Here is a 13203-nt window from a genome sequence, read left to right as displayed (position 1 = left end):
TATGTTTGTCTCAACACGACGTCAAACTTTGACTGCGGGCGTTGAAGAAACGCTAAAATGCACATTTTTGTCACCCAATCCGCTGACTGCGTTGGGTGGAGCCAGTCTAGCTCCGCCCCTTACTGTACTGTACCATTTAACGTGGCACCCCAAGGGAAGTGTCCTGAAAGTACGAACATCCAAATCTTCATTTGGCATTCCTAAGGAACCTAACTTTGAACCGAACCACAGTTTGAGTTTCAGTCCTAAACTTATCCAGTTCCTCAGAAATTAAGAGGTTCTGCCTCATTAGGACCAGGTTGTGGTCTCCACGAGGACTACTGGTCCTTAGAAAAGCTCTGAAAGAGACAAAATCATTTTTAAGTTTAATCCCAGAGTTCACTCCCAGGTCATCGGCTTCTTCTTGTTTGGTAAATATTCCAGCTGTTTGCACAGCCGTGAATGTTTGTCATGAATCTTACTCTTTACAACTTGAGATATGACAGAATGTTTTGACCAAAGTCAAAGATACAGAAAACAGGCTCTCCCTCCCTGAGTTTTACTGTGTTGTTGTTTTTCGTCCTCCCTTTGCCTTTGTTTCTTTTCCAGCATCACAGTTCACATGTGTGTCACACGGAGGTGAAAAACAACACAACAGGACAAACCAACAACTGCTGAGCGTCTTCAAAAACACCAGGTGTGTCCACTAATTCCAGTGTAAAAAGAGGCTCAACGTGCGATAAACTTAAAAACCAAAACAAAGGGCAATAACAAACCTAGTTTTTAATGAACTTTCATGTATTGTAATGTAAATGTGTTGCTTTGTTAAACCGTTTAACTCCCTCTAAAAGTGAGATTTTCCAAAACAGCCTCTATGTGTAAAAAAAAACAAAGCATCAGCCCGGTGTTCTCTTGCATTTCGTTCCAAAAACAGCTTTTAGAAAACAATGTCGTGAGACACCCACAGCGACTGTTCAAGTCCAAACAACTTTCGCTGTGATCGTTTACATTATACAGCAGCAGAGCTGCTAACATTGTTGTGCTGATTCTGCCTCTTTGTAAAACAGGAATCACTGAGGGTTACGGAGTAATAAATGATTATTTCACGCTCGTCTGACCATAAACATGAAGAAATTAGTACAATTACATCATGACATTCTTAAACAATTCTAAAAAGAGAAGAACGAATAACAAATCCTTTTAAAATTAAGTTAAAGCTGCTGTAGGCAATAGTTTGGCTAACTTCCTGCCTGTTGTTGCTGTTAGCATTCAACGCTACTTCTCTGACATCACCTCATGAACATGTTACCCTTCTACAAAGTCCAACATGTAGAGAAAACTCAACATTTTAAAAGTTGCTCAAAGCTGTTATCATGATTATCATCTTTTTGGCTAACTTCCTGTCTGTTGCAACTTCAACTTCCTCCATTGTCACCTCATGAACGTGTTACCCCTCCTTCATATTCCTACAAGTAGAGAAAACTCAAAATGTCAACAAATTGTCTCGGAGATTATCATTTTAAAAGTTAGCCAAAGCTGCTAGTCAGCATTATTTAGCTTTTTGGCTAACGTCCTGTCCATTGCTGGCAATTAGCATTCCCCTCCCTTCTCTGTTGTTACCTCATGAACCTTGTAGCCCCTCCTACAAGCAGAGAAAACCCAGAATCAGTACATTTTCTAAAAGTTAGTCTAAATCAATATGAACTTTTGGCTAAGCTTTTGGTAAACTACATGTCACAAAGAACTACAAGCAGAGAAACCTCAAAATGTCAACAAATTGTCATCATTAGCATTTTTAAGCTCCCTTTCCACTAACTTCCTGTCAGTTGCAACTTCAACTTCCTCCTTCCGTTGTCACCTCATAAGCGTGTTACTACCCCTCCTACATATTCCTACAAGTAGAGAAAACTCAAAATGTCAACAAATTGTCACGGAGATTAGCTAGCCAAGTTAGCCAAAGCTGCATTATTTTGCTTTTTGGCAAACTTAACTAAACTCAGTCTAAATCAATTACAACTTTTGGCTAACCTTTTGCTAACTTCCTGTCTGTTGCAACATTTAGCAATTCAACTTGCTCCTTCCGATGTTGCCTCATGAACATGTTACCTGTCCCACAAAGTCCTACAAGTAGATAAAACTTATGACTAAAAAAAGTTAGCCTCTCATCACTCATCATTAGCATCTTTTGTTGCTGACTTTTAACTCACTTCCTGTCTGCGTTGTCACCTCGTGAACGCGTTACCCGTCCCACAAAGTCCTACAAGTTAACGAAAACATCAACAAATTGTCTAAAAAAATATCACTAGAAAAGTTAGCCCCTCGTCTCTCATCATTAGCATCGTTTTGGCTGACTTTTATCTAACTTCCTGTCTGCGTTGTCACCTCATGAACACGTTAGCCCTCCTACATATTCCTACAAGTAGAAAAAGGTAAGTAAAAAGTAAAGGTTTGTCAAAATCAATATCAACTTTTTGCTAACTTCCTGTCTGTTGCAACATTTAGCATTCAACTTGCGTCTTCCAATGTTGCCTCATGAACATGTTACCCGTCCCACAAAGTCCTACAAGTAGATAAAACTTATCACTAGAAAAGTTAGCCTCTCATCATTAGCATCTTTTTGGCTGGCTTTCAACAAAGTGTCTCAAAAAATATCACTAGAAAAGTTAGCCCCTCGTCTCTCATCATTAGCTAACTTCCTGTCTGTGTTGTCGCCTCATGAACGCGATAGCCCTCCTACATATTCCTACGTAAGTAGAGAAAACTCAGAAAGTCAGCATTTTTTTCTGAAATATATATCATATTAAAGGTTTGTCAAAATCAATATCAACTTTTTTGCTGGCCCTTTGCTAACTTCCTTTCTGTTGCAATTGTTAGCATTGAACTTGTTCCTCCTTGACACCTCATGAACGTGTTACCCCTCCTAAGAAGTAGAGAAACAAATGTAAGTTTAAAAAGTGTCTTTTGGGACATAATCTTATGCTAATGATGATGTTTTTAAGCCAAAAAAGAAAAACACAGTATCACGCTAACAAGACCGTTGTATAGTGAGTCCCACATTAATCAGAAAATAGTTCCTCATGTTTCCACTTGAACTTTGGACGTTTTATTCAAACAGAGAAAATCTGACCACAAATTCCCCCCCAAAAAAGGCTGGAATTTGTCAAATTATCTCGAGTAAATTTGTACTCGGTATAATCTGTGTGATAGATGAAGGGACTTTATGGGATGGACGTGAGCCAATGTGTGTGTGTGTGTGTGTGTGTGTGTGTGTGTGTGTGTGTGGAGTTAGACCACGCCCACGCCGTACTGTCAGTGTGGTGTGAAGAATGCCTCTCACCTCCCTTGTTAAAAAAAGGAATTCCCAGTCTCGCTCGAAGTGCTGATAAAGCTCATGACTCATGTGCAAAGACAAACACAGCCGGACCCTTTTGTTGGCGCGCTCCACTGAAGCGGCTAAAGAAACGACGACGAAGGACGGAGTTACGAGCAGCGAGGTTAACTATTGACGGAACGACGTGAGACACTTTCTGCCAGAGCAGTTTGATTTGTAGCTGCAGGGAACATAAACCACTGATGATGATGATGATGATGATGATGCTCAGTAGATCTCTGATGAGAATCCTCCGTTTGAACACAGGAATGATGAAGTCCAGACCTGCATTTGTTTGAGTGCCACGATGTCGTTTTCTTTTCACAGTTTTCAGGAGTTTTCCAGGTTCTCAAGAAGACATGCAGATTTGGTTAAAGCTATTGTAAAAATTGCCTGAAGTGTCTCAAAGGATCAGAGGTAATATCTCTGAAGGTTCTCCAGATCATTATATCATAGATAGATAGATAGATAGATAGATAGATAGATAGATAGATAGATAGATAGATAGATAGATAGATAGATAGATAGATAGATAGATAGATAGATAGATAGATAGATAGATAGATAGATAGATAGATAGATAGATAGAGATTTTCCGACACCACCCTTGGGAGCAAGGGCTACCCAGAATGCATTGCGTGTTTTCACATAACAAAGATGGCCTCGAAAGCAGCGAAACGAGTGCGATACAAATGAAGTATTTTCTTTGTTAATAGAGATATAAAAATGATGAAAACCATTGTATTATCTTAGTTTAGGCCCATATTATGGATTACTGACGTCATTGTTGCGTAACATTTATTTTTATTTTACGATCTTTTGTCAATAGTCGGCCGGTGTGGTTTACTTTTCAATAAGTCGTGGTGTGTGGTAACTGTCAGCTGAATATTTGTATGAGTATCATCTTATAACTAACTGACAACCTAATAACTTAATAATCCTGACATAAATGTGTTCTTCTTCTTCTTCTTCTTTTTTGGAGTCGACAGACTGGATGCAGCTTTGGCGTTATTCTGCCCCCTACAGTCTGAAGACGTATCTGCATTTAAGGGGTGTCCCATTAAATGCAGATACGTCTTATTTTGTCATTTAGAAATTTTCTAAAACACTTGGTTTTGAGGGCCAGTTAAGATTAAGGGTTGAGCTTGAGGGTTAAGATAGGAATTGGAATTGGCCCTTAGACATCAAGAAGAGCAGTAGTCATAGGTTTCAGTTAGGTGGCAAAATATGAGCGACTGAGTGATGTAGGACTTTTCTAACCCCAGAAGATTGGCAGAGATGCAACGCCATGGATGCAAAATGCGCTTGGCGCTATCAGGGAATTCTTCAGGATTCTCCAGAAGGCGCTGGAGCCTCAGCCCTCACAATATTGGACAAAAGGATTGGTAAATCGACCGTACCCCGACGCCCTTCGACCCCCGACTCTCACCTGCTTGCGTGGATTTCCTGCGGGCCTTCTTGATGTCCTCTTCCATCTTGCTGTTGAGCTTGATCTCCATCTGCTGGCTCTTCAGCTCCAGCTCTTTCTGTCTGTCTGCCAGAGCTTTGCGAGCCTGGTGGTTGAACAAGAGAACGAGGGGAACAAATCAAGCTCAGATTTCTCACAAACACACACACCACACCCCGACGTAGAAAAGAGTTTTGTTTGATCCCATCTTTAAGTCTTTTTTTTTTTCTCCTCCCCATCATCAACAACATGTGCTCAAGCTGCTTCTTTAAAATGCCAACATGGACGCTGACCAGCTTCCTGACCGTCTTCCATCAGATGAGTTCATCAGATGAGTTCATCGCACAGAAATTGTGTTTTTTTTTGGAACAAACGCTGCTCAGATGACAGATGATGCGAGACAGATTCGCAGTTGCCTTCGGGGGCTCCGGGAAAAATTTGCATTTCATTGTACACATACAAAAAGCAGGAAGCGTTCCAGCGACAGGAAACAGCCGTCACGGTGGAATTTTAATCACCAGTGAGACGACTCCCTGAAACTGTGCTGCTGCCAAGTGCAGGGGACAGAACTTTAGAGTTACACGAGTTACTCTGCCCGATCTTAAATCTTAAATCTACATTTGTGTTTACCTTCTCCACCGCCGAGTAGCGTCCGACCAGCTGCTTCCGCAGGTCGGCGATGTGGTGGTCGAACCTCTTCATGTCCTTCTTGAAGTTCTCCCTGAAGTTCAGCAGAGGCTTCTCCACTTCACTCTGGAGCTGCAGGACAAAAACAACAACCACCGCTTCATCAAGAGAAGAGAATCCAGAAGAATGTGAAAGAATGTTGTTTGGGATGCTAACAGCCACAAAACACAACTACCAACCAACCAAAAGACTCTAGGAAGAGGCATCAGGGTTCTTTTTGAAGGTTAAAGCTCACATAAAGTGGTCCTGTTGCACATATATGTTAGTTATGGAGGTCTACTTACATACATTAACTTGTTTTTATGCTCAAAAACCTCAGAGTTGCTGTAAATGAGCCGATAGAAATCTGTTTTTCCTGACGCTGTTTCCCAGCCGCGAGATTTGAGACTCAACTCTCACACCCAGGAGACACAGTGTGTTGTGATTGGCCAATACCCAGACGTGACATATTCAGCACACCCGCTCTCAGAGGCGCAGCTGTTAAAACATTGTTTTAACAGTGTTTAAAAACAGCTTCTTCACGACTCCCCACCGCAGTCCCTTTGACGACCTTTGACCCGGAGTCAGAAGACACTGTCGCTCGTGAAACACCTCCGCAACAGACGTTATTCTTCTTCTGCGGTTCAACGTACGCAAACCGGATGTGCCCAGACTAGAGCAGGATGATCTGCTGTTCAGGAGAACCGCTGTTTACGTAACCGGACCGGGTTTTTTCAGAGATCTCGCTGAGCCCGAGATTACAATAAAACACAGCGTTCTCAGCAGTGACTGAACTGTTTGTTTAGAACCTTCAGGGCTTCGTAAACAAGGTAAGGACGCAGATACACAACAAAAAAAACAGCGTTAATTGGAACTTCCGGTCTAGGTCCACTTTAAACAGTTGTCCCAATCCCTCATATTAGAGATCTCTACTTCCCGGGACTTTAACATTGTCTTTGGGCCGAACTAAACATTCTCTGTCTGTACCAACACTCCTGAAAATGCATCTACTCACAGCAGTTGGCTGCTTCGTTAGAGAAAATACTACAAATGAGAAACAGCGACGGCTGAGTGAGTAAAAATTCAGTTGTTGGACCAAAGAAGAGGTGAAACTCTTCCTGCATCGACTGTTTCCAAACGTCCTTGTTTCTGTTTCGCCTGAGCTTAAATACAAGCGAAATGGGACTGCGGCGTTGCATCCAAATGTCTCTGTTTCAGGTGCTTGATGAACACTCTTGTTTCGTGTGGACACCAGATGTTGAAGTAGCAGTAATTGGCTTGTGGAAGTAACCGTGAAAGAGAAATTTGCATTTAGGGAAAAAAATAAAGTAGGACAAAGCTACAGCTCAGCAGCTCATCACATCGAATCAAACAGTGTCACCTAAGGACAGCGAGTTAAGCACCAACACAGACGAGCACCAGGAACCCTTCACAGGAAGTCAAATGTTCCTGCAGACTTGATTATTTGATTATATTCTCTCTTTCTCTTGAGTGATGAATGACAGTCGAGATCCGGGTGCAGACGCATCAAACCGTCTCGTGAAAGAAACGATGATAGCTGACGTTCAAAAAGGGGAAATCACTTTAATGCCCTCTCTGCATAATATCTGATTGAATTACCTCAAAATCCATAATTGGCTCCATTTCCTTTAATTCCCGTCTAAATCATCCTATCATCATTATCATCATCATCATCATCATCCTCATCATCATCATCATCCTCATCATCATCCCTCTGTGCCAGTTTAGATGAGCGAGGTTTCATTTTACAGCAGCCAGAACATCGCAGATAACGACTGTTTACACAACGATCCGAGACCAAAGTTTAAACCCAAACCCTAATCTTACAGAACCCTTAATCTTTAGCCTTTTCAGTAGAACCATATAAGGTTCTTCGGCTTGTCCTCATAGGAGAACCCTTTTTGGCTCCAGGTAGAACCTTTCTATAACCAAAATTTGGTTCCAGGTAGAACCTCAGCCCTTAGAGAAGGACACTTTTGGAACCCTTATTTCCACTTCTGATGTTGCCTCATGAACATGTTACACGTCCCACAAAGTCCTACAAGTAGATAAAACTTGACTAGAAAAGTTAGCCTCTCATCTCTCATCTTTAGCATCTTTTTGGCTAACTTCCTGTCTGCGTTGTCACCACGTGAACGCGTTACCAGTCCCACAAAGTCCTCCAAGTCAACGAAAACGTCAACAAATTGTCTCAAAAAAATATCACGAGAAAAGTTAGCCCCTCGTCTCTCATCATTAGCATCTTTTTGGCTAACTTCCTGTCTGCGTTGTCACCTCATGAACGCATTACCCGTCCCACAAAGTCAACAAATTGTCTCAAAAAATATCACTAGAAAAGTTAGCCCCTCGTCTCTCATCATTAGCATCTTTTTGGCTAACTTCCTGTCTGCGTTGTCACCTCGTGAACGCGTTACCAGTCCCACAGTCCTCCAAGTCAACGAAAACGTCAACAAATTGTCTCAAAAAAATATCGCTAGAAAAGTTAGCCCCTCGTCTCTCATCATTAGCATCTTTTTGGCTAACTTCCTGTCTGCGTTGTCACCTCATGAACGCATTACCCGTCCCACAAAGTCCTACAAGTCAACAAATTGTCTCAAAAAATATCATTAGAAAAGTTAGCCCCTCGTCTCTCATCATTAGCATCTTTTTGGCTAACTTCCTGTCTGCGTTGTCACCTCGTGAAACGCGTTACCCGTCCCACAAAGTCCTACATGTTAGCGAAAACGTCAACAAATTGTCTCAAAAAATATCACTAGAAAAGTTAGCCCCTCGTCTCTAATCATTAGCATCTTTTTAGCTAACTTCCTGTCTGCGTTGTCAGCTCATGAACGCGTTCTTATGGACATATTAGTGTCCATATTTGATGCTAACAAGTAAAGCGTTCTATCCTGGCTGACGTTAACCTACGAGGAACTCTTCCTGCTTCCTCTCGTAGCTGCCGCTGGAAACTGTTGTTCAAAGTTCACGTCCACTCGATCCCTTCCGTCTTCTCGGGGGGAACTCGGAACATCAGCGCACATCTGTGCGTCTCTGGGGGGAATAACATCACCGAGTCCATTTCCTCCATCAGTGCAGCTGTAACCCCGGCCTCTCCGTCTCAACGCTCATCAATCGCTGATTCAACACAAGCTTCAGATTACTCGTCGTGTCCTCCCCCCCCTCCCGTGCAGTTCATCTGCATAGAATATGGTATTTTTCCCCGACTCGTCCAAGTCACGACTGCAAGGAGAGGTGGAAAAACATGGCGGCTGATAGACGATTCATCCAAATGTCAGATGTACAGGACGTGCATCATCAGCCCACAGTCATCACGCAGATCTTCACTGTGTAATTATATCTGACAGCGGTTTGTCATCGGCTGCAGCGTCCACGTCAATATGGATTAATTTAACCAAAAACATTATCATACTTTATGGTGCTTCAGTGCACAATCACACGCTTTGTGTTCCTCTCTTTTCAATGTAAAAATATAAATAAGATTTTTTGGATCCCCACACTGGAGAGCACCAGCGGGACATGACTTTGTCATGAGTTACACTGTGTGAAAATCACATGGAATGACCCCAAACACTAAGCATTACAGCGTCGCATACCTCTGTAAGTCTCAATTACCGTTTCCACGAGTGAACACAAAGAAAATAAAGTTGTGTTTAGTCTGCAAAGTGAAATTCAGAGGAGGCGACAAAAAAAAAAAGAAGTTAAGAAAACACGTTCTGAGATGTCTAAGCTGAGGTGACCACGTGTTAGTGTGAGGGCGTAAATGTTTTCACTTTAAAGTAAACAGATGTGAGAGGGGAAAAGGTTTGAAACAGAAACGACCAAACTAGAAATGACTGCCCTGTGGTTTTAGACCTAAACAACAGTGTCAGGCCACACATGAGTTGACTTCATTGATATTGAATTTTAAAATCCCAAACACCAACCTTTGGCCACCCAAATCTACGCAGTCAACCTGGGAGTCCAGATTTAAGATTTCTCTCAAGGGTTCTGAAAATGATCCATTTGCTCTGATGCACTTTGACAGTGAGCTGACTTTCTTCTCAAAAAAAAAAAGTATCTCGGAATGACTTGAAATTTACCATCATAATAGTCGGCATCGCCCTGAACAAGGATCAGTTGAAAATATTTGCAAACCTCTTCAGGAATAATTTGAAATTGAAATTTACCATCATAATAGGCGGACTAGTCAATCAAATTCTTCATCAGGTTGAAGATGTTTAGAGATTAAACGCGAAAAGACGTTGTGTGACTTTACCTTTGAGGAGAACTTTAGATGAACTTCAGCTTCGTCTGCCAGACTCTTCTTCAGCTGGGCCCAGGCCTGTCCCAGAGTCCTGAGAGCAGATATGTGGGAGGGAAAACAGTGTCTGAGTTTAATATCTCACACCAGAAAGAACCCCCCCACACACACACACACACAGACATACTTTTACATCCAGACATGGAGGAAAGTGTCAGGGAAAAGTGGGGAGTGAGACAGAACTGTGTGACGATGGCCGAGTGGTTTCAATCTCACACTCGGAGCAAAAGTTCACAGATGCATAAGTTGTCAGTAGATCTACGAGCTGAGGTCCACGACCAGTTCAGCAGACGATCGGGACGTACGCGACGCGAGATACGGCTTCGCAGCTGGCGGCTTTAGCCGCGGTGAAGGCTCGCATTGTTTTCAAGAGAAGCGTCGCAATCACGGGTCGGACAAAGTGATTCATGGGCCGGGATTAGGCCCTGACAGAAAACAGCGTAAGGCAGGAATCCTCTCCATATTTCTGCCCGAGTTGTAGAACAATCGCCCAGCAGGCGGAGGGAGAGGACTGGACGTTTTTTTTTATGGGTAAGCGGGTCACTTCAAAGCATCGCTCTGAACAGAGACATGTGTGGAATTCCCTCAGACCGACATCCAAAACATTCCTCACACTTTCAGAGTAAAGTCTGGCACCTGCAGCTCTACGGCCGGGGAAAAAAGAGGGTCCAAAAAGATACAGAGGACCGAGTTCCTGAATCCTAACCCAATGGACCCAATTTGGCTTGGACACCAGAGAGATTCTCGAAGAACTCGAAACATTTGTCCAACTCTTCTGTCTTTGTGGTTTTTTAGATCCAAACGTAATCAGACATCTGTCCTTTAGCTTGGAGGTTTCTTCAAAGTAGAGGTCAACCATTCTGGGTTTTCCCTATGGCTGATTCTCATGGCCCGAAGTTTCTAAGTTCAAGTTCAAGTTTCTCTTTTAGTAAAACATGGCAAATATTGACCCAATCAATCGTCCCAACTCATGAATTCGTCCACCTCTACTTCAGTAGCGGGGAGATCTTTTTGGTTCTGCTAGTTTTTGGAATCATGGTAACGTTTCGCGAGACTAAGGGCGCTTTCACGCCACTAGTTTGATTATTTGATCCGCACCAGGCAATACAATTGTTATTATGTAACATATGACTCCAGTGTGGTCCGCTTTCACACCAGCAAACGAACCAAAATTGGCCCGATTGACGTTTCATCAATGTGTTTATATCTTCAGGTAGAAAAGCGCCAATTTTGACTCACTATGGAGCAACACGTTCGCACATTGCTACTTGCTCTGATCTTCGTTTATTACATTCTCTGTATTGGCCATTTTTGGCAAAATATCCAATTTGAGAATGAGTCGCGGCTGCGTCTGGAAAACAATCTGCTGATGCACTGTCGGCGAAGATGTATAACGCGTCATTTCAGGCAGAGGAGACGCGCTATTTTCACGAATGTGGTCGTGCTAACTATGAGACGAAGATTGCTCCAAAGACCTACAAGGTAGGCTATATCCATGGCATTTACTGCAGAATATGGTTTAGACCCGAGTTCGCATTCTAACCAGATCTCGGTCCGCTTGATTTGGTGCGGACCCGAGTGCGATTGATGCTTTCACACCAACGAAAACGAAACCAACTAGAGTTTTTGGTTCGAATGGATCGTTTGGTGCGCACCAACTGCTGTTGGTGTGAAAGCACCCTAACACAGGTTACATAAATATTGGTCTCGCAATTTGGGGAAGGAAAATCTAGACAATTTTACACCATAACCAACAAAGTCCAATTCAAAAGATACTGTAGAACAGGGGTTCTCAAAGTTTTGATACCTGAGGGCCAATTTAGGAACCCAACATTGGACTGAGGGCCGCCAAAGGGAAAAAAAAGACAAAAAACTGAAAGAAATCCCATTTGTAATAACTATGGCGTCCAAAATTTGACAAAACCGACATACTATACTACGTCGTCCAAAATGTCTTTTTTGTTTGTTTTTTTTTAAATTTTCGTTCCAAAATTTGACAAAAACGTCATACTATACTATGTCGTTCAAAATTTTTAAATTTTTTGGGGAAAACAGTTTTTGGTCCAAAATTTGACAAAAACGTTGTACAATACTATGTCTTCCCAAATTTGAAAAAAAAAAAAATGGACAAAAATGACATATATGCCGTCCCAAATTTGACATTTTTTTTCAAAAAAAATTTTGGTCCAAAATTTGACAAAAATTACATATATGCCGTCCCACATTTTTGGGAAAAAATTTAAATGCCAAAATTGGACAAAAACGTCATACTATACTGTGTCACTATGTCATCCAAAATTTTATGACATAGTAAATACAGTTGTACAGTTTATACTTATTGGTCTGTATCCAGTAATGTCCAATAAACATTTAAAGGTACAATATGTAGTATTTATGGGTTTATATAACCCAAAATCCACTTTTTTATACATATTATGTGCTCCTGCATTGTCTAGTCGCTGTATAATAGTTTTTGTTTTATTTTCGTAGTGTTTCAAAAAGTCATGTTAAATAACATGACCGCGGACCGCGGTTGCATAGACGCCATGTTTCTACCGGAGCCTGTAAGGACAAACGCGAGAGAACAAATCAAGCGTCTCTTTACTTGTAGCGGAAGTCCCGCCTCCTCTCTCTCCGCTTCGTCTGCTACGGCCGTGGTAGCTCCGCCCTCTCCCTCGCCTCACGAACCTTATCTGCTGACACGGAGAAAGACGACGAGGACGACATTTGACCAGCTGCGGATACCGTAACGCTCAGGGAAGGGAGGGGGTGAGCAGAGCAGCAGGTCTTTGTTGTAATTTTCAGCCTCTCCTCTAGATGGCACTATAAACTACTTATTTCCCCTTTAACAAGCTTAGTAGCTCCTGGATTAAAACTATCAACTGTAATTCATTGCGGGCCGCCAGAAATGTTTCTGCGGGCCACCATTGGCCGCACTTTGAGAACCAATGCTGTAGAAGGAATGATTTTGTTCATTCAGATTCAGCTGTAGTTGATTAATCCCCGTTTCTGGCCTTTATTTCACTAGCTTTTCAAGTGGAGATCCAGGCGAGGTTGTTAATTCAGCAGGAATTTTCGAGGCAGTATTTCATGGCGTGTTTAAATACGGTTAAGGTCAGACCGACGCGCAATATGGTCCCTGCATTAAAAACACATGAGAAACTAGTGGAAACTGGGCTGGAACGCTCCAAATGTTCCTCACACTCAATTAATTACATCTGTCGGGTCGCCGTGGTCCGGTCCCTGGTGACAGACACTCCGTTTTCCAACAAAACACAACAAAAAAACAACTGTAGGAAAATGAACTCCTAATCATTCAACAGCGCTGATACGTATCAGCGCGACAGGCCCGAAGGGAAAGAGCGGTCACATGCCACCGAGCCACAGCTCGGCCAAACAAATGGTAAATTCAGGAATAAA

The 13203-nt window shown here is 42.3% G+C and overlaps 1 protein-coding gene across 1 annotated transcript in view; it reads right to left on the bottom strand.

The window, feature by feature from the left end:
* The window catches only part of gas7b (growth arrest-specific 7b), a gene marked incomplete at its 5' end in the record, with an annotated part of 61353 nt that overhangs the window by 5343 nt on the left and 42807 nt on the right, over positions 1 to 13203 (bottom strand). The window contains 3 exons of the mRNA XM_083903481.1: positions 4779 to 4902; positions 5427 to 5555; positions 9739 to 9817. Of these exons, the coding sequence (XP_083759607.1) occupies positions 4779 to 4902; positions 5427 to 5555; positions 9739 to 9817 (332 nt within the window). The remainder of the gene's footprint in view (positions 1 to 4778; positions 4903 to 5426; positions 5556 to 9738; positions 9818 to 13203) is intronic.

Source organism: Microchirus variegatus (assembly GCF_963457635.1).
Source record: "Microchirus variegatus genome assembly, chromosome: 17".
Classification (NCBI taxonomy): domain Eukaryota; kingdom Metazoa; phylum Chordata; class Actinopteri; order Pleuronectiformes; family Soleidae; genus Microchirus; species Microchirus variegatus.
This window is presented reverse-complemented; position numbering and strand designations above follow the sequence as displayed.